At 35.9% G+C, this 22,738-nt stretch overlaps 2 protein-coding genes across 2 annotated transcripts in view; one reads left to right on the top strand and one right to left on the bottom strand.

Moving 5' to 3' along the window:
- The window catches only part of MYH10 (myosin heavy chain 10), a 185,257-nt gene extending 166,146 nt beyond the window's left edge, over nucleotides 1-19,111 (top strand). Inside the window, 9 exon segments of the mRNA XM_074311912.1 lie at nucleotides 2,536-2,748; nucleotides 3,066-3,227; nucleotides 3,752-3,880; nucleotides 5,190-5,278; nucleotides 6,313-6,436; nucleotides 6,551-6,759; nucleotides 8,600-8,708; nucleotides 12,620-12,792; nucleotides 17,381-19,111. Coding sequence (XP_074168013.1) covers nucleotides 2,536-2,748; nucleotides 3,066-3,227; nucleotides 3,752-3,880; nucleotides 5,190-5,278; nucleotides 6,313-6,436; nucleotides 6,551-6,759; nucleotides 8,600-8,708; nucleotides 12,620-12,792; nucleotides 17,381-17,525 — 1,353 coding nt within the window. The 3' untranslated portion in view covers nucleotides 17,526-19,111.
- Nucleotides 8,418-22,738, bottom strand: part of NDEL1 (nudE neurodevelopment protein 1 like 1) — a 100,478-nt gene continuing 86,157 nt past the window's right edge. The window contains exon 13 of the mRNA XM_074311918.1: nucleotides 8,418-8,979. Coding sequence (XP_074168019.1) covers nucleotides 8,969-8,979 — 11 coding nt within the window. The 3' untranslated portion in view covers nucleotides 8,418-8,968. The remainder of the gene's footprint in view (nucleotides 8,980-22,738) is intronic.

The raw sequence follows: 22,738 nt of genomic DNA, 5'->3' as shown, positions 1-22,738 counted from the left end.
TTGTGATAAATTGTTAGGCTTTTTGTATAAAACAGGTCTTGCTTATTTATGTTGAATCCTGAACTAGAGTTGATCTAGCCGAGAACTTTGCCTTACATTTTACAGGAAAAATTGAGGCCATTTGCCATGAGTTCTATTTTTTCCTCTCTTTCATTTTATATCATTCATATGTCTTTTAATACTTATCTCCCTTTTCATTCTTTTCCCATGTAATGAAGTATCCTTAACTCCTCTACCTGCCTCACTGATCTCATTCCATCCTATCTCCTTCAATAGATTTTTTTCCTCTGTGGTCCCCACTCTTATCACATTTTCAATTATTACCTAACAAACATGCTAATGTCTCCCCCATCCTGAAAAACTCCTCACATGATTATTCTAACAATAGTATCACCTTCTATCCTTTATAGCTAAAATCCTTGAAAGAGTTGTCTATAATAGATGCCTCCACTTTTTTCCTCTCACTCTCTTTTTAACTAAAAAGTCTAGCTTCCAACCTCATCATTCCATCTGAACTGCTCTCTTCAAAGTCACTGGTCATCTCCTAGTTGCCAAATCCATTTCTTTGCAATGGTTGCATTTATGCTGTTGATCACCCTTTTGTCCTTAATACTTTATTCTAGACAGTTTTTGGGGATACCATTTTCTCAAGATTCTTCTATATGATTAATTTTTCTCTGATGAATCCTCCTCTTAATAACATCTTGTAATCATAGGGTGTCCATTATGGTTCTGCCCTTGATTCTCTTCTCCTTTTATAATACTTCACTTGGTGATCTTATCAGTATTCATGACTGTGTCCATTCTGACTATTCTCAGATCTTCCTATCTTGCCTAACATTTATGCTGATCTTATTAACCCACCTCCAGCTGTATTAAGATGGTAGATAGTGAAGAGCTGAGGATGACTTCAAGGTTACAAGTCTAAAAGATTGGGTGCGTGATGTTGCCCTCTCCAGGAATAGGGAAGGTAGCAGCAAGATAGGATTTGGGAGGAAAGATAAATGAGTTTTATTTTGAACACAATGACTTTTTAAAATAGTTTTTTATTGACAGAACATATGCATGGGAAATTTTTCAACATTGACCCTTGCAATCACTTCTGTTCCAACTTTTCCCTTCCTTCCCTCCACCCTCTTCCCTAGATGGCAGACAGTTTCATACATGTTAACATGTTAAAGTATATCTTAAATACAATAAATAGGGGCAGCTAGGTGGCACAGTGGATAGAGCACCAGCCTTGAATTCAGGAGGACCAGAGTTCGAAGCTGGTCTCAGACACTTAACACTTCCTAGCTGTGTGACCCCTGGGCAAGTCACTTAACCCCAGCGTCAGGAAAAAAAAAGAAAAAGGAAAGAAATACAATATATAATGTACATTTCTCTTGTTGCACAAGAAAAATTGGATTTAGAAAGGTAAAAATAACCTGGGAAAAAAAACAAAAATGTAAGCAGATCACAGGCATTTCCCAGTGTTCTTTCACTGGGTGTAGCTGGTTCTTTCCCTCACTGATCAATTGGAACTGAATTGGATCCTCTCATTGCCAAAGATAGCCACTTCCATCAGAATTGATCCTCATATAGTACTGTTGGGGAAGTGTATAATGATCTTCTGGTTCTGCTCATTTCACTCAGCATCAGTTGATGTAAGTCTCTCCAAGCTTCTCTGAATTCATCCTGCTGGTCATTTCTTATAGAACAATAATATTCCATAACATTCATATACCACAATTTACCCAGGCATTCTCCAATTGGTGAGCATCCATTCAATTTCTAGTTTCTAGCCATTACAAAAAGGACTGCCACAAACATTTTGGCACATACAGGTCCCTTTCCCTTCTTTAATATCTCTTTGGGATATAAGCCCAATAGTAACAGTGCTGCATCAAAAGATATGCACTGTTTGATAATTTTTTGAACATAGTTCCAAATTGCTCTCCAGAATGGTTGAATCCATTCACAACTCCACCAACAATGCGTCAGTGTCCCAGTTTTCCCACATCCCCTCCAACATTTATCATTATCTTAGCCAATCTGACAGGTGCGTAGTGGTATCTCAAAGTTTGAATACATTGACTTTAAGGTGTCTGCTGGACTCATTATCTTTCCTCCTTAACTGTACCCTGCTGCTAAGTGTCATCCTCAGCTTTTCACTATCTCCCACTCCCCATATCCAATCTATTGTGAAAACCTCTTGATTTCACCTTTGCAACATCTTTCAAATATTCCCCTTTTTCTCTGATCCTGCCATTATGTGAGGTCAGCCCCTCATTGCTTCCTACTTCACTTAGGTGGTGTCTGCTGGTAAGGAGAGGCTTCTCTCCAGATACACAGGTACACGCATATACAACAGCAGGGAGATGGGTGATGGATTGTCAAGGATAGAGAAAAACAAGTGAGCTAGGAGAGTAACATGGAATAAACCTGGGAAGGTAGACTGGAACCAAGTTCTGAAATTAGTTCTTTGCTGACTCAATGAGCTCTCTGGCCCTTTCCATCTCTAAATCTCTGATTCTGTGACTTCTTGTGGCATAGGTCCATGAACTTGAAAAATCCAAACGAGCTTTGGAACAGCAAGTTGAAGAAATGAAGACACAGTTGGAGGAGCTAGAAGATGAACTTCAGGCTACAGAAGATGCTAAACTTCGTCTGGAAGTCAATATGCAAGCCATGAAGTCCCAATTCGAGAGAGATTTGCAGACTAGAGATGAACAGAATGAAGAGAAAAAGAGGTTACTGATTAAACAGGTAGGCCATAAAAAAATCCCTCCAAAGCTAATTTCATTCCTGAGATCAGTCCTGAGACAGTATGTAAACAAACAAATAGATAGAAAATAATTTGAGAAAGGAAAGACTACTGGCAAATCAGGGTTTCAAGAAAGGCTTCATTTAGAAGGTGTTATCTGCAGATAAGGAGAGGCTCCTCTCCAGATACATAGATATATGCTTATGCAGGGTCAGGGATATATCTATTCCCATTCCGTCTACTTAGCTAATGAGAATCATTATAAAGCATGAAAGAAACCATGCTGTTTATATATTAACCAAGTATAAACCCATGTCAGGTACGTGAACTTGAAGCAGAATTGGAGGATGAGCGTAAACAAAGGGCTCTTGCAGTTGCTTCCAAGAAGAAAATGGAAATGGACCTGAAGGACCTTGAGGCACAAATAGAGACGGCAAATAAGGCGAGGGATGAAGTGATCAAACAGCTTCGAAAACTTCAGGTATGTGAGGTCCTGCCACCCACTGGCCAGTGCTCCTTTTGGTTAGGGCGTCATCCTCCTAGGCTTGTGTACCCTGGCCCAGCATCTCCAGAAACTGACTGGGAGTTGGTCTGCTTTGGGCGCACATCCCTTGTAGTAAACACTACCATTTGTAAGACCCTGAGCACTTTGCCCCTCCGAGGGCTCAGTTTCCTTTTTTCTAAAGTAAAGATAATTATAGCACCTACTTCAGAGTTATTATAAAAATTAAATGAGATAATATGCATAAAAGTTCATTATGAACATATAAAACTGGAAATAAAGCTAGCCTGACTTGTGGGCCCCTGGGGCATTTCTTCATAACCAGACTTTTTTAGGCCTTTGATATGATTCTGATAGAAGTGGACCAGCAAAAAACATTTAATAATCCAGAAAAGAATATTTTAATCTTTTCACTATTATTACTGCTTTATATTTAAGGTTTTTCTCATGCTATTCATTTTAACCATCACATTGTTTCCCAAAATAATCTCCTTAAAAAACAGGTACAAATGAAAGACTACCAGCGTGAATTAGAAGAAGCTCGTGCTTCCCGGGATGAGATCTTTGCTCAGTCCAAGGAAAATGAAAAAAAATTAAAAAGTCTGGAAGCAGAAATACTTCAACTACAAGAGGTCAGATGCAGTCCTGAGAAATTGGTTTTATTTTTGCAAACAGCAACATCTTGTTTCCATTTAATTAAAAATCATAGCATTAGGCTGTACTTTTCTACTAAATTTGGCTCATAGGAAATCTGGATATGATCAATATTCCTTTTCTTTTATCTACAAAAAAAAATCTCATTATGCAGATTGCTATATTCTAACCTAATTATTGATTTATAATTTCTATAGCATCTTTTTTTTTCAATATTTGTTACAAGCTGAACATCTAATAAATGATAATTTTTTTTTTTTTTTTAGTTGTGCTATCCAGCAGTTCAGTGTCATATGCTTGCAACTAAGCCACAATTGCTGTGAAAGCCATGGTTGTACATTTTCTTGGAAATACATTCACTATTACAAAAATTGGGGATTTTTTTTTTTTTTGATAAATACAAAGGGAAACTATACGTTTTACTGTTAAATATTGCAAATTTGGCCCTTCCTTTGAATAGTGTAATCATCTTAAGTTGCTTAATAGTCTACTTTTGGGACAAATCACTTTCAGACAGATTTTTATGAATGAGTTTTTACTTATGGTATATTTTGTGGTACATATGAATAGACACCTTGATATTCTGAGGGTCAAACTTTATTAGGTATTTTTGTTTGAAGGAATTTTTTACAATGCTAGAATTCTTGTCTAAAAATATCTCAGTCTGATCCAACAAAAGGGGAAAAGACCTATGTATATAAAAATATTTATAGTAGCTCTTTGTGATGACAAAAGTTAGAAGGGGGGAGGTTGAGATGGCATGCTATTGTGCTATAAGAAATGATAGCAAGATGCTTTCAGAAAAACCTGGAAAGACATGAACAAAAAGTGAAGTAAGCAGAACTGGAAGAACATTGTACACAGTAATAGCAATATTTTACAATGATCAATTATGAATGACTTGTAATGCTGAGAATAGCTGAGTCATTCAAGCACTTCCAAAAGTGCTTTATGATTTTAAAAAAAAAAATGCTGTCCCCCTCCAGAGAAAAAAAACTAATGGATTCTAGATGCAAATCAAAGCACACTGGTTTTCATTTTCTATATTTTTTATGGTGTTTTTCTTTTTGCTTCATTTTGGTTTTTGGCATGATTGCACATGTATGATCTATATCAGTTTGTTTATGGCATCAGGAAGGAAAAGAGGGATAGAATTTTTAAATTTTTTTTTTAATTTTAAATGAATGTTTAAAACTTTTTGCCTATAATTGGGGGGAAAAATAAAATATTGCCAAAAAAATCAGATAAATAATATAAATGGAAATATCTTGATCTGAACCTATTTAGGAACTTGCTTCTTCTGAAAGAGCCCGTCGACATGCTGAACAAGAGAGAGATGAACTTGCTGATGAGATAGCCAACAGTGCTTCTGGGAAGTAAGTCAAATACTTCTCCCCTCATGTTATGATATGATATGATAAAACTCAGTTGTATTCATTTGGGTAGGATTGTTGATAAAGCCTATTAATATATTTGCCTTTCTTAGGGAGAAGTCTTTTGAGGTAACCCAAAAATAATGATTTATATTTAGATTTTAATTTGATGGTATATTTATGCAAAAAACTGCACTGGATTAAGAGTTAAGATATTCATTTCACTGTACTACTGAGTAGCTCTAATGTGCTAATATAGTATGTTAAATATGTTGTACATTTGGGATTGTGCCTAGCATATGGTTACTCAGTTGGTTGGTTGATTTGATTGGTTGTTAAGTCAACATTATATATTAATCTCAAAATTTCAACTATATTAATCTACAAAATTTCATAGGATTTGGTACTTGAAAATGTCCCCATAGATTAATTTTCCCTAAAGTATCCTTCAAACTTTTTCATTTAAAGATCATGACTCTATGTTATATAATACTCAAAATAGAACCACAAAATTTAAAATATATGTATATATAGCATTTATTATCTCTCTCTCTCTCTCCACTGATCTGTTCTAATTAAACAATTTTTAAAAGTCCAACACACACCCCTTACCACTCCACCTCACTCCTCTTCCCCCGAAAAATACTTACATTACCTCCAAATATACCTCTTATTCTGAACTTTAAGTCCATCAGCTCTTTAGCACAAGCTGAGTGATATTTATTGTCTTTGGTTGTCCAGGGATCAGTGTATTAATATTAATTGCATTAATAGTAAGTTCTAAAATCTTTCATAATTGTTGGATTTTTTCTATAATGTTATTATGTAAATTGTTTTGGTTTGGTTGGTCCTAGAACCTCAAAGCTGTATGAGACCTTAGATCATCTGTACCAACCCATTCATTTTTGCAGTGAGGAAAAAAGGGATTTTAGTCACATGTCCTTATGCAGTGCTGTCATAAAGAACCAACTGGCTTCATTTTCAGTGGTCTCCCTTTATCATTATGTTAATGCACACTTTCTTCATCTGCTTCTCAGATCCTCTTTACTGGATGAGAAACGGCGCCTGGAAGCCCGTATTGCACAGCTAGAAGAGGAACTGGAGGAAGAACAGAGCAATATGGAGCTCCTCAATGACCGGTTCCGTAAAGCCACTTTGCAGGTAAACTGGTCACCAAGTATGATTATGCAAGAGCTGGTGTCACTTTGTTAGCAAATGGGGTAAAGGGCTTTTCCTGATATAACATGGCAGATGGTCCTTCTTTCCCTTCTTCAGGTGGATGCCCTCAATTCTGAGCTGGCTGGAGAGCGTAGTGCTGCCCAGAAAAGTGAGAGTGCCCGTCAGCAGCTTGAGAGACAGAGCAAAGAGCTGAAGGCTAAATTGCAGGAGCTGGAGGGGTCAGTAAAATCCAAATTCAAGGCCACTATCTCTGCTTTGGAAGCAAAGATTGGACAGATGGAAGAACAGCTTGAACAAGAAGCCAAGTAAGAGTTCCAACTTAAATGTGACTTTATACTTTTTCACCAACTTATTATAATAAGGAGTTACAATCAAAATCTAAGCCCTATGAATTATTTGATGGTTTTCTAGGTCCATTAAGCTTTCATTTCTGCCTAGAATTCAACTTCATTAAATGTATATTTATTTACATATTAAATATTTATGTTCTTCATCTTGCAAGTATGAAAGAATTCTAGTTTAGAAACTTGAGACATCCTCAAAAATGTTTTCTCTCTAAATAGAATGGAAAAAGGATCTTAGAGATTTTCTAGTGCTCCATTGGACTCTTTTTACATGAAGACTGCAATTAAGGTCATGAGTAAATAAATGTCTTACCCCAATTAATAGGCTATAGTGAATACCAGAATTAGGTCTCAAACTGAGGATTTCTATTTTAAAAAAACAAAAAAACCCTAAACTTCTGGTTATTTTTTTTAATTAATTTTTTTTCTCCTAAGCTTTTGCAGAGATTAAAGTTGGAAGGGATTTCAATTAGATCTGGAAGCCTAAATTAACTTAAATCTAAACAATATCAAAGCCTGGGCTTACATCCCAAAGATTATGGGGAAATCCCAGTGTAAGCCTTAAAAAGAGTTATTTAAAATGCTGTCTTTATTATTTCCAATATACCATATTGGTCCATCAAACAAAATAAAATTGGAATGAATACGAGTTGCTATATTATGGAATTTCAGAATAATAATACGTGTGAGAGATCACCTAAAAAGCAAGAATCCCTCTACAGCATATCATATAATCCTGGATATCAGTGAATGTGGGCCCTTTCAGGGCAGTTCATTCAGCTTGTACAGAGCTCTGACTGCTAGGAAGCTTTTTTTTTAACCTTAAATCTAAAATTGCCTGTTTACAGCTTTTACCCATTGCTTCCAGTTTTTCTATTAGAGGAAGTTTGATCTCTCTTCAACATGGAAGAATTTACCTACTTGAAGTTAGCTCATATCTTCCCTAAATCTTTTTATCTTCAGGCTAACCAACCCTGACTCCCTAAGTCAAGGCTGCCATGGCATGAGTTAGAGAGCCCTCACCATACCTGGCTGCCCTTTTTTGGATGCTTTCCAAATCATGAAATGGTCTTCCTAAAATGTGGTAGCCAGATTTTTTTCCTCAAGTATTCCAGATGTTGTCCAGCACAGAAACAATATAAGATATCTTTCTCTCCCCCTTCCCCCCAAACACATACAAGACACTTTTTTCTCCTAATGTACCCTGAGATTACATTAGCAATTCACTAAAGACTCCATAATTTTTAGATAATCTCTCTAATTATATCTTCTTTATCATGGATTTCTGAGGTTGTGGCAGGGTTTTTGTTTGTTTTTGTTTTCATTTTAAATGAAGCATGAAATTTTATAGAGATAAATGTAATGTTGTTGGATTTGAGCAGGGCAAAGGAGCTAGGCACTATTACTAAAGAAATTAAGGCAAGTGAGAAAGACTTACTCAGGGTCACTAAGCAGGGAAATGTCTTACCAGGATACAGACCCAAATCTAACTTTTTGTCCACTCTGCTATGTTTGATGAAATGATGCAATGACAAGTGCTGTCCATTTACAGATTTTTTTTTTAATGACTGGTGATTAGGAAGAAGCAAAAAAGACTTACCAAATAGATGTTCTCTATATAGGAACCCATTTTATTTTCATTTGTATTGCTTTCATTTGGATTTCATTGAGAGATCCTTGTGTTATCCTTCTAGATATACATATCTAGAATCAGACGTAGATTGAGGAAGTATTAAAATATAAAACTTTCTCAGAAATCTTATTTCTGGAATTTCAGCATGGACATGTGTCATTTTCACAGGGAACGAGCAGCAGCCAATAAGCTTGTTCGTCGTACAGAGAAGAAACTAAAAGAGATTTTCATGCAGGTAGAAGATGAACGTCGACATGCAGATCAGTACAAAGAGCAGGTAAATTAAGGAACGTTCCCAGTGAGAGTATTTTTGAAGCTATTCCCTAGATTGCTGTCTGGTCATTCATGTTGGAAGTCCATTGGCATAAAATTAGCTAGTTTATTCACATTGATATAGTTCACTTTTTATATCACTTCCATACAAGATAACTTTAAGACATTTAGCTGGTGCTCTATCAGATGTAACTACGTGATAGTTCATTGTTATTCTTCTGTTTTCTGTCCCCAAATTGAATTGTGGTAATTTCCTTTCTTCTCTCACCAGGTTTCTAGAGAATGGGGATGACATGCACATAAGTTTTTTTTAAAAAACAATTGCAGTATAAATAGAATCTCATACTGCCAGTCACCTCTATGGTGATATGAAGTTGATTGGATCCCAGCTCAGTACAAACTTTAGTAGCTCTCTAAAGTACAAGACCTGTGACGAACTATATGCCTTTAATTTAAGATCCATTTCCAGTTCAGTTCATAGTCTCATCACCAGGCTAGCTCTGGGATAAAGAATTTTTCAGCAACAATTCATTTTTGTTATAGACATTGTGATCTGAAGGGAATTACCCACCTTGATGAAACTTGTTAAGCTTTTACTATGTGCCAGGCATGTGCTAAGCACTAGAAATATTTTCCTCATGTATGAAAACACATGTAGAATTGAGGCATATTTATATAAAACTTTGATGTATTCAAAATACTTTCTCAACAACCACCTAGTCTTTCTTTGATGGCCCTTCCAACAAAAAGAATAAACACCAGTTCTCTCCAATTTGTTGAACATTCTGAGAAATTGCTCTTTCATGAAAAAGGCAAGAGCCTGAACATTGCTTCTACCCTTCCTATTCACATCTTTTCAGGATGGCTTCATTATTTTGCTAAAAGGTCTAAGGATTTCCAGAATATCTGATGTAAAATAAAACTAAGGATTCGATGTTTCCTCAGAACTAGTGTTCCAGCTGCACTCAGGGTCGTAGGTTGAGGGATTCTGGCCCCCAAATGCTCTAAAACTAGAACGGGGGAGCATCTACCTCTCATCTGATCAGGCAGAGGACATATTTATATAGAGATAAAGGTACTTACTAAAATAACAGTATGAACCCTAGTAATAAAACTAACTTCTACCTAGTAGTTTCCTGACTACAGACACTACCAGCCAGAGTACACAGATACCAATAGTCTGCTAGCAGAGATGTACACACCAAGGTCCCAGTGGTCTAGGCCATTTATGGCTTGCAGTATTGTGGTGTCTTCTCCCTACTGCATAAGGCATCAGCTAGATCTGCTTTTCACTGAATGCAGTACATATCTCATGCTTAGTGTGTTATGGTTTCTAGCTTTGGGTTTAGCTGGCATCCTGACCTCATCAATCAGTCCATTGACAAGTATTTATTAAGCATACTGTGTGCAACTATTGTGTAAACAGTGGGGATATAAAGAAAATACAAAAGTAACCCCTGCCTTTAAGGAGCTTACATTCTCATATAAATTAGCACGAACATAAATAGGTACTTGCTGGGAAGGGTTGGGGATAGACACTGAGAGATACCTTCTATAGTAAGTGTTCTCTTAAGATGAACCTTGAAGGAAATCAGGGATTCTGGGAGAAGGGCATTCTAGACTCAGGGGATATATACAGTCAGTACAGACAGCAAAATGAGGTATGTGGTGGGGGAAAAAAATGTTTTGTCCTTTCTTGCCTCCTTCTTTGCTGCATTCTGCATGAGGTACAAGAGAATGGACAAAGTGAACTTTTGACAAACAGCCTTTTTAATAGTGACTCAGGTATGGCTGATCCTTGTTAGTCAAAATATGACTAACATTTGCTTTATAACTTCTTCCTTATTATCAACTAAAGAATAACAATTAAAAGTATTTCTTTAAAGTAAAAGTATTTCTTTTTTCCATACCATCATTCCATTGTTAACAGTAGATCTTTTCCCTTTTTTGATCAGATGTATCATTTATAGAGCAAATACTCAGCTATGTCAATCTAAAGTTAAAATTTTTTCAACAAAAAAAATTTCTCTCCATTTCTGTTTGTTGTTTTAAAACATTTACTTTTGCTCCTTCTGCCTAATACCCATTCCTATGTTAGACAATTTTTTCTAAGAATCTTTGAAGCATTTGTATTTATTTAAAGTGGATAAATTGAATATTAAATAGTAAGTAGGGATTTACAAAGGGATGCCTGTCAACTGTACACAATTATAATTATTGTTAAAGTTGTTATTTTTGTCTTCCATGTAGTCTGTGGGTTTGGTTTTTTTTTTTCCTAATCAGCCTTTCCTCCCACAAAAAAAACTGAAATGTAGGTTTATATTAAAAATAACATTTTTGATTTTATTTCAAAAAGATCTTGTCTTGTGGAGCAGCCTATAATTTAACCAGACAATTAAAATGGCATTTATTAAGCACCCTATATATGCTCTAGAGCTATAAAGAAAAATAAATGGCAGTCCCTGCTCTCAAATTGTTCACAACCTTAGGGGTAGAGTCAACATTTAAGCAACTATAAAACAAAAAAGATCTGTACAGAGGGAAAGCAGTAGGATTAAAAACTGGGAAAGTTTTCTTATAAAAAGTATACATTCATCTAAGACTTGAAAGAAGCAAAGGAAGCTAGAAGATGAACATGAGAAGGGAAATCATTGCAAGGATAGGGGATAGCTAATGAAAATGCTGTAATTACAAAAAAGATTATTGTGTTGGAAAAACAGCAGAATTTTTGTCACTACATCACAGAGTACATGGAAGGAAACTAAGGTGTAAAAAAAAGATAGGAATCTATTGCAACAGTCTAAGTATAAGAGCCTTCAGTAAGATGGTGATAGTATTAAAGAAGGGGCCCTGACAAGAGATGTCAGGAAGGTAGAAACAAAAAAGCCTTAGCAACCAATTGGATATGAGTGTGAAGAGGTTTGGGTACAATTTTGGTCAGAGAGAAGGAAGCATTGACAATGATGACAATCCTAGGTTATAAACCAGTATGACTAATAGGGAAATTAGGAAGAGGAATGGATTTGGGAGAAAGAGATGGAGTTCTGTTCTGCATACATACACACACACACACACACACAACACAACAACAATGCTTCAGTTTATTGATTAAGCTATTAATCTCAGTATTAGTGTACTTTGAAGAGGACTCATAAAAATTCAAAAGAAGCTTAAGGTGTTCTGAAACAAATTAGGGCAAGTTAAAAAATGTTTACTTTTAAAAGGTGATAATACAAAGGCAAACAAGAGGAAATCTTATAACCAATCTTAACTTGAGTACTAATAATGAAACAATCATAATAACCTTATCTTTAGAAGAAAGGCAAGGCATAAACTATCAGACATGGTCAGTGAATTCATTTGTTCTGCTTACTTGAGCTTTTCTTATTAGATGGTATTGAGAATGATATTAAAAATCAACAGTAAACCCAAAAAAATAAAGATGAAGTGATTGTAAATATGATTCTACCTCAGGCTTTCTGAACTAGAAGATATCAAATCAATTCTTTGCCTCACATCAAAACTCAAGTTTCCATTTCTTCAGAACACTTATGCAACGAATTCTTATAGTCTCTTATAAGTGATCAAATCCTCTCTCTCTTTGCTACCTTGTAATCTTTGGTGACAATAATAATTCTTTAAAGTCGGTCTAGTCATTTCATAGTCACTGTCTGACTTTGAGAAAAGAAATCCACTAACTTCGGAAGCTTTTGCCTCCTCTTCCTCTTCTGAGAGCCAAGTACTTATTAAGACCTCTCTGGAGTCTCCTACCTTGGGTGTGTGCCCCACTCCATGAATCCCTCTCCTTTTCCAAGTTCTAATTAGCCTGAATGTGAAAGATGGTCATTTTTCACTCTACCCACTCAATCTTAATAAATTTCTGTTTTAACCATTTGGGATAATTATCTTTATTAGATGGAGAAAGCCAATGCTAGAATGAAGCAGCTCAAACGCCAGCTTGAAGAAGCAGAAGAGGAGGCCACCCGGGCTAACGCCTCCCGACGCAAACTCCAGCGTGAACTGGATGATGCCATAGAAGCCAATGAAGGCTTGAGCCGGGAAGTCACTACTCTGAAAAACAGGCTGAGGTCAGTGCACACATACAGACAAGGAGGCCTAACGTCAGATGGCACTTTTCAGATTCAAACTTAATGTTGGTAGCTGCCATCTTGTATAAGGTAATGTGCATCCAGTACCTCATACCTAATGAAAGCTTTGGGAAGCTCTGGCAACATTTTAAAGATTTAATCAAATGTAAGGGAAACATAAACCAGAGCCTATGAGAAGACCAGACTTAAAATTCTTATGGAGTTTATGTTAAACTTTACAAATATGAAATGGGCAGACAGCTTTTCTGACAGATATTGGCACTCATGGTATCATCACATGCAAGCTGTATTGCAATGGTTGTTAACTGATCTGATGCCTTTCATTCTGGGTGCTGGCAAGGATGCCTTTACATCAAGAAATACTTACCTCTGCTCTAATGACATCGACAAGAGATGCAAATGAAAAATCAGCACCATCAGTTCAGAGAGCCTTATTTGACCTGACTTGGACTATAATAAAAGTGATATTATTACATCTAAGACCATTACAGTTGAAATGCCTGATCACTATTTGGATTTCTTTTCTGAGCACCCCAGTGGTCTGCTCTTCTTAAGCAAGATCTGATGCAAGAATTTTTTTTTTTTACATTTTTAAATTAATTTTATAATTATAACTTTTTAAACTTTTTTTTTTTTTTGACAGTACATATGCATTGGTAATTGCACTCACTTCTATTCTGAATTTTCCCTTCTCTCCCTCCACCCCCTCCCCTAGATGGCAGGCAGTCCCATACATGTTAAATGTGTTATAGTATATCCTAGATACAATATATGTGTGCAAAACCGAATTCTTGTTGCACAGAAAGAATTGGATTCATAAGGTTAAAATAACCTGGGAAGAAAAACAAAATGATGCAAAAAAATTTTATGCAATTTGGATAATCCCTTGTTGTTTCAATAATGATAAACTTCTTTAAATAGCACTTTATAATTATAAGTCCTTGTTATGAAATTTGATTCTCACATCAGCCATTATAAGATAAGGCAGGGATATTCTTGTTTACAGCTTTTAGATGTTCAGTTAAAATCACCTTTATTTCATTCTAATTGGCTCCTAGTTACAGCCCTATTTTAACTTAAAAATTTCTCAGCCCCCCTTTCTGATATTAATCGTTTTTTGTTTTTTTTAAGTCGTTTTAATCTTGTCTGACTCATAGTGACCAAATAGGGACTTTTTTTGTCAAAGTTACTAGAGTGGTTTGCAATTTTCTCTCCAGCTCATTTTACAGATGAGGAAATTAGAGGCAAATGGGGCTTACCAGGGTCACACAGCTAGTCAGTTTCTGAGGCCAGAATTGAATTCAAGAAGGTGAGTCTTCCTAACTTGAAGTCTAGCACTCTGTCCATTGTTCCAATTAGCTGCCCTTATGATAATATCATTTGAGAAAAAACAATGGCAAAAGACTGATAGGAATTTAATAGTTTTTAAAGTAGTTTTTTATTTTACAGATCACAATATCTACTTGTATTTTTTTAAATACATACACTAAAATATGTAAAGTACATTGGTTTTTATATCAAATCTTACTGAGTGTTTTGTAGAACATCAGAATGATGATACTCAATTCATTTATGAATTTACTTCCCTGAGATCCACAGCTATATGTCAGGCTGCCTTTAAGTTGATAAAAATTTGACAAGTAACCTTACATCAGAGCAGAAAGCTCAGAAGGTCATCTAGTTCATCTGAGGCCTAATGAGGTGAAGAAACTAACTTGACAGTCATCTGTCCTTGTTTATCTGTTCAAGATGCTTATGTTCAGTTTAGTCTTTTAACCTACATCCTGGTAAGATGAAATTAGAAACAGATCATGTATTTTGTCTTTCAATTTAGTACTCTTCTAGAACAATTAAATATGGACATAAAAGCAAAAGAAGAAACTAGATTGATGTCATCTCAGATCATAAGTAATGATTCATCGATTAGATGAAAGAAATATTAGCATCTATTTTAGAGCATTTGCAGCTAAGTTTAACTAAGCAAATGTTATCACATCATTACCAATCACCTGAATCTGGCTGCATAGCAAATTTTGCATGTCCAGAGGAAGAAAACCAATTTCTTGCTAAGCAACAGCTTACTTAACATGCTTATTAAGAATAACACTTTTTTAGTCAGGAATTATATGAAAAAAATTACAAAACACTTGCCACAAAAATAAAATCAGATTTAAATAATTGGAAAGACATTCAGTGCTCTTGGATAGGCCGAGCGAATATAATAAAGATGACAATACTCCCCAAACTAATCTATTTATTTAGTGCTATACCAATCAGACTCCCAAGAAACTATTTTAATGACCTAGAAAAAATAACAACAAAATTCATATGGAAGAATAAAAGGTCAAGAATTGCAAGGGAACTAATGAAAAAAAACTCAGAGGAAGGTGGTCTAAGTGTACCTGATCTAAAGCTATATTATAAAGCAACAGTTACCAAAACCATTTGGTATTGGCTACGAAATAGACCGGTAGATCAGTGGAACAGATTAGATACAAAGGACAAAAAAGGGTACATCTATAGCAATCTAATCTTTGACAAACCCAAAGATTCCAACATTAGGGATAAAAATTCATTATTCGGAAAAAACTGTTGGGAAAACTGGAAATTAGTATGGCAGAAATTAGATATGGATCCACACTTAACACCATATACCAAGATAAGATCAAAATGGGTCCATGATTTAGGCATAAAGAGGGAGATAATAAATAGATTAGAGGAACAGAGGATAATCTACCTCTCAGACTTGTGGAGGAGGAAGGAATTTATGACCAGAGGAGAACTAGAGATCATTATTGATCACAAAATAGAAGATTTTGATTACATCAAACTAAAAAGTTTCTGTACAAATAATACTAATGCAAACAAGATTAGAAGGGAAGTAACAAATTGGGAAAATATTTTTAAAAACAAAGGTTCTGACAAAGGTCTCATTTCCAAAATATATAGAGAACTGACCATAATTTATAAGAAACCAAACCATTCTCCAATTGATAAATGGTCAAAGGATATGAACAGACAATTCTCAGAGGAAGAAATTGAAACTATATCCACTCACATGAAAGAGTGTTCCAAATCACTACTGATCAGAGAAATGCAAATTAAGACCACTCTGAGATACCACTACACACCTGTCAGATTGGCTAAGATGACAGGAACAAATAATGACAAATGTTGGAGGAGATGTGGGGAAATTGGGACACTAATGCATTGCTGGTGGAGTTGTGAAAGAATCCAGCCATTCTGGAGAGCAATCTGGAATTATGCCCAAAAAGTTATCAAACTGTGCATACCCTTTGACCCAGCAGCGCTACTACTGGGATTATACCCCAAAGAAATACTAAAGAGCGGAAAGAGACATATATGTGCCAAAATGTTTGTGGCAGCTCTTTTTGTTGTAGCTAGAAACTGGAAGATGAATGGATGTCCATCAGTTGGAGAATGGTTGGGTAAATTGTGGTATATGAAAGTTATGGAATATTATTGCTCAGTAAGAAATGACCAGCAGGAGGAATACAGAGAGGCCTGGAGAGACTTAAATCAACTGATGCTGAGTGAAATGAGCAGAACCAGAAGATCACTGTTTACTTCAACAACGATACTGTATGAGGATGTATTCTGATGGAAGTGGAAATCTTCAACATAAAGAAGATCCAACTCACTTCCAGTTGATCAATGATGGACAGAGGTAGATACACCCAGAGAAGAAACACTGGGAGGGGAATGTAAATTGTTAGCACTAATATCTGTCTGCCCAGGTTGCATGTACCTTCGGATTCTAATGTTTATTGTGCAACAAGAAAATGATATTCACACACATGTATTTTACTTAGACTATATTGTAACACATGTAAAATGTATGGTATTGCCTGTCGTCGGGGGGAGGGAATAAGGGAGGGGGGGTAATTTGGAAAAAAAAAATTTGGAATACAAGGGATAATATTATAAAATATATATATATATATAATAAAAAAATTAAAAAAAAAAAAAAAAAAAAAAAAAACAAATAAGAAAACAAGCTCAGAGACCTTTCCCAGAGTCACACAGAACTGAGATTTGAATCCAGATCTTCTGACTCCAAGTTTTAAAAAAAAAAAAAAAAAAAAAAAAAAAAAAGAATAACACTTTTTTGCTGTATAGGTTACTCATCATAACCAAAAATTTAGGTTATTTGTCCTATTTCTCCCCCTATCCTTTAATCACCACCAGTACCACCCTTCAAAAAACCAATTGCCACTAGTATCACTTCTTTGTAGTTAGTGGTATAATTTCATATGGCATTGGTTTATTTGGTCCTTCTATCACAGGATGTGGACCGAGGCTAGGTCCTAGGGCATTGATCTCAAGAAAACAAAGTTTTCTATTGGTTAAAATGATTCTGTCTGAGAGAAAGAAAGAGAGAGGAGGGGGGGGAGGGGGGGAAGTGTAGGTGTGTCTATCTGTCTCTAGACCTCTAGCAAATAAGCAGCAAATATCAGTGCCCTGAGAACATATGAAAACCAATTTCTTAACTTTAGCATTAAGTCAATGTTCCTGGTTCTAATGGCTCTTTCTGTTCTCCCATTAGGAGAGGAGGTCCAATCACCTTCTCTTCCAGTCGATCCAGCAGGCGCCAGTTACATATTGAGGGAGCATCCCTTGAACTGTCAGATGATGACACAGAGAGCAAAACCAGTGATGTCAACGAGATGCCACCTGCACCAGTGGAGTAGAGAGAAAGGACCGGAAGCCAGTTATGATATTGTGGGGTGAACAAGGACTTCCCTGACCATCAGTCTGCCTTGTGGCCACTAATCTGAAAAGGAAATGGGCAAATTATAAGGTTATTTACTGAAAGGTCAACTGTGTCTTAAGGCTCTCTAGCCTCCCCATTACATACCCTGCTTCAAATATAGGTACAAATGTTCTTTTTATATATATAAAAACAGGATTATCTGTTCAATGCATCTATTTTCCAAGTATCCTTTGGAAGGCCATTTCATAAAATGCTGTCTGAAGAGTTGATTTTTGTTTTTTTTTTGTTTTTTTAAAGGAAACCTCAAACCCTTCATTCCCAGATACTTTCATTGGGGCAGACCCATGGTTGTTGTTATGCATGCTTTCTGTTGTACAGTTAACTTAGCTTCTCCTATGTTTATGTGGCCCTTGGCTTCTCAGCTATATCAAGTCCCTTAGAACATTGTAAAGACCCAATTGCACCTATATCTTTCATTTTACTCTCATATTGTGATCAACACTATATCAGTGAGCAAACTGTGAAAAGGGTTTTGGAAGTACTAAAAGGACCAGAATGGGATGGGGAAAGTAGCCTTTACTTTGGTTAACTTGCCACATCCCATGAGGGATGGCCTAGCTGCTCTGATATGATACCTTGGATCTATAATGTGGACTCTTCGTTGGTCAGATCTGGTCCTTGCAGAAGGACAATTAAAACTTTGCAGCTGAGTTTCCAAGTAGAAATTAATTTATTTACTACTGGGTGAGTCTCTAAAACCCTTTGTCTGTTAGTGCTTCCTACTCTTTATGAGTAAGCAACCTCTGCACTCCAGAGCAGAGATTTGTGAAAGACCCTGCAGCTTCTGGTGCTGACCTTGAATTCCAGCCATGGCTTTTGAGCTCGAAAAGGGGAACATTGGTTTTTTATGTCTGAGGCTTGTTCTAAGTTTGCCAGTGGTTTAGAGGCTCAGCATTGGATACCTGTTTTCCTGAATGTTAATATGCCAGTGAATATGAATCCTTTATTTTCCCTTTTAAACAGTGTTACAGTGAGTATTTAGCATTCTCTTTTGGTTAATAGTTAAATAATCTGACATTACAGAAAGTGCCTTAGATACTACCGTACTAAGACAATGTTAAATATATTATTTACCTATATAACAATTTAATGTATTAATTTTTGACTTTGCTTCATATCATGTACCTCTCTAGTGAAAGTGGTATGATGAATATTCAGTGATGATGAATCAGTGTTAATTATAAAACTTTGATATTGTGCATTGGGCTTGAGAACACGACTCATATTTTGGGTTTAAAGCTTTAACATCAGTTATGAAGGTTATGAAGGTGGGAATGGAATCACTTATTTCATCCCATCCCCTTTATGAATCATACTGGCTGCTGACTACCAGGCACTTGACTGCAAACATCTTTTCTTGTATCCCCATATTTCTAGACAATGATTTTTGTAAGACAATAAATTTATTATAGATATTTATGCCTGCTCTGTTTACTTGAAGGAAAAAGCATCACTGAGAATAAACAGACCTCAATAAACAAGAATGATCATATGAACATAAAATCTGCTTTCTCACCTTCTGTTCTGTAGCTTAATATTGATGGTTAAAGTAGCTACAAGTCATCTCAGCTCTTCACCAAAATTCCCCTTAAACTATTAGATATGAAGAGCCATATCATTCTTTCCCCATGTTTTATTATGTAGGCCCTACTGTTTCCTTTTCCAGCAAATGATTCTCTTGTTAGGGTTGGGTGATTAATAGCTCCTATTTATGATACACAGAGCAGCTAAAACTTTTTATCTCCGTCTTTCAGAGATATGGAACTGGAGGCTCCAAAGGGTAGAATGTCTTGCCTCTAGCACCCAGATAGAAACTAGAGCAACCCAGATTAAAGCTCAGGTGTCTTGATTTCTACCTTTAGCCTCTTTCCATCACATGACTTTTTAAAAATTCAAAATATTCTGTGGGCTGTGTTTCAATGAACTGCCCTATTCTTCCTGAGTTCTAGTTTCTGAGTTACTCAGAGCTTCCATCTGAGTTCCAGAACACTAGAAATGAAAGGGATACATACACACACTGCTCTCTCATGATCTTGTCCATGACAAGTCTAGAGTCTAGAAGAAATAGGCAGTGAGAAAATTATCAACAAAATCCTCTCTGAAGGAGTGAGACTGCATCTTGAGCAGTCTCCTTCCTCCCAAAAAGCATGAAGGCTCAACTAAGTTTTCTTTCAGTGGTTTCCTAGATAAAATAATCTGGGGATTAAAATAGGGTGAAGAACAACAAAGGAAAAAGGGTATTGGCTTATATGAATGAAATCCTTAATCGTAATTAGTCTAATATAACTTGTATATTTATCATTTATTGTCAGAAGAGTCAGAGGTTTAGTAAATCATACCTTGGGAAGTTGGTGCTTTATTAAAAGTAATGTTTGGGATTTAATATGAACTATTAATGGAAGGATAAGTATGCTTTAGTCAATTTAAATTTTTTAATCAGGAACATTTTCTTTTGGTTAATAGTTGAGCAATTTGACACTACAGAAAGTGTTTTAGCCACTACAGTAAGTAATGTTGTTACTTATATAACAATTTAATTTATTTCTGTTTCATATCATGTATTTTTTGTAAAAAGATAAGATTGACTAGCTTTGATTTATTCAGTAAGAGAACAGTTAAGTTTCTCATTAATTGAACAGATGATAAGGATGACAAAGGTTCTTAAGGAGATTTGGAATACGTTTTGTGAAGAATGCTTGTGTCATTCATGAAGGAATTAGATTGCCATGCAGCAGTCCATTAGAGATTTGATAACATGACTTTGTATTGGCAGTATATGACAGACTTTTGTGACTTAGCAGCACTAAAAAGCTCAGTTATTAAGGAAAGATGCTTAGGGAAGCTTCAGGGCTGAGGAATAACAGGGCAACAGAAAGATAGGGAGGCAGCATGGAAAAATGGAAAGAATGCTAGAATGGGAGTCAGAGAGCTAGATTTGAATCTAGCTGAGCAACTTTGGGCCACTCTCCCCAGTTTCCTCATTCAGAAATGAACACATTTCCAAAGATTTGTTTGGACAAGCTGTGGGAAGATAGATGTGCATTATTGATGGAGCCTTGAGAAAAGTTAAGCTGTTAATATCCTTTGGTCTACTCATTCTAGTAATCCCAAGGAGATCAAGAGAAAGGTGTCATAGTAATCAAAGTTCACGGTAGTATAAAATGGAATAGAAAAAGTTGATAAACATTATGGGTCTAATAATTGTATCATATAAACATAATGAAATGGTAGTCTACTTTAAATAAAAATAAGTATAAAGAATTCAAGAAATGGGGAAAGACTTCAGTGAACTGATGCAAAGAATGAAGAAAAGAGAAAAATGACCACATTTTTATAGTGTAAGTGGAAACAATAAAATCCAGATGAAATATAAGGTCCAAGGTTGTTGGCTCCAGATGACCTCCTTTCATCTTTTCTGTTAGGAAAGTCATACTAGTTACAATTGTTTTTGTTTTTAAATTAGGTTTTGCTTAAATTTTTAAATGAAAAGCTCTCAGGATTGTTTATTTAAAGCAGCTTATATATAAGTCCAAAAAAAAAAAAGAGAAGAAGTTAGGGTTTAGATCTCACCTTTGTAATTTAATGACTGAAGATCAGAATTTATTGTTTTATTAAACTGGATGTCTGAGATACTCATCATTGTGAATACTGAATCCCAAAGTATGAATGCAGGAGTTGGATACGGAGAAGATAACAAACTAGGAACTTTTGAGTGTGGAGAGGAAGTAACCTAGAGTTTAGCAATTGCTGATAACAACAGAGTCTGGACCAAATGGTATAGACCAGTTTAAAGGGGGGGGGGGAGATATTTTAATTTGCTGAAGAATGACAACAGGGAGAGGATTTAGAAACAGAAGAAAAAATATATATAAATATATCAGATCCTCCCAATCTAGTGTTGTAAGAGGCATGAAAGCAGCAGTAAAAGAAGTTAAAAGATGAAAAGAATAGATCTAGATGAGAGGTTGAAGAGGCAAGGTTCAAAAGGAAACAATTGAAGAAGGCATGAGTTTATGAGCTGGAAAGAATAGGACTGAGTTGGATAGGAACTGAAGATTCTCCCTAATCCCAAGTCATATTTTGGGATTTGATATTCACATTAATGAATAAATGTCTCAGCTTCCATCACTGGCCCATTCAATTCCAGAAAGCACTGTCTTGCAATCATAACAGTGAAATGGGATCTCTTCTTTTGCAGCAGCTTCACATACTCTGGGGTCATGTGGATAGGATGGAGGGCCAAAGAGGTGCTATTTCACAAGTGGAAGAATGGCTAATAGTGACTTGGTTTCTCTTAATTCCATCTTCCTTAATCATTCCTAATTTCTTCACAGACCCATCTACCATTTCCACAGAACATCAACAACTGTCAGGATGGGACAATTTCATCCTGTTTTCCAGTGCCTTCTGCAAATAAATCTAAATCAATAAATATTAAGCACCTACTATGTGCCAACCAATGTGCTAAGCACTGAAAAAACAGAGAGGCTAAAGGGAAGACTATAGGAAAACAAATGTGTAGAAAGCAAACAGGATAAATAGGAAACAATAAGAGGAAAGGCACTAAAATTAATAGGGATTGAGGAAGGTTTCCTGTAAAATAAGGGACTTATAAGGACGCCAGAGAAGTTAGGCTAGGTTGAGAAGGGGAGAGCATTCCAGGCATGGGAGAAGGCCAAAAAAATGTCCAACAAAAGGGGAAGTGTCATGAAGGAGACCATCATGACTGAATTAAAGAATGTGTTTGGAATAAGGTGTTAAAACACTAAAAAGGTAAGAGGCAAAGTTTTGAATGCTGGAGTATTTTGTGTTTAAAACTGAAGGTAACAAGAACTCACTGAAGCTTAATGAATGAGAGCCAGGATGGGATAACCTGGATATTTTTTAGGAAAAAATCCTTAAGGAGTAAAAAAGTATCAAAGGCTGCAGTGTCAAAAGAGAATGAGAATTGAAGCCATCAAATATGACAACTAAGATATTTAGTAACTCTGGAGTCATTTCAGTAGAATGATGATGGAAGCCAAAATGTAAAAGGTTAAGGAAAGAGTGGGAAGAGATAAAATGGAGGTATCTATTGTAGAAAGCTACAAAGGGCAGGAACCATATGGGATACTAGAGGGGATAGAAGGA

The sequence above is a fragment of the Sminthopsis crassicaudata genome, chromosome 4, assembly GCF_048593235.1.
Source record: "Sminthopsis crassicaudata isolate SCR6 chromosome 4, ASM4859323v1, whole genome shotgun sequence".
NCBI lineage: Eukaryota > Metazoa > Chordata > Mammalia > Dasyuromorphia > Dasyuridae > Sminthopsis > Sminthopsis crassicaudata.
The sequence above is the reverse complement of the archived record's forward strand: the minus strand, read 5'-3'. Positions and strand labels throughout refer to the sequence as shown.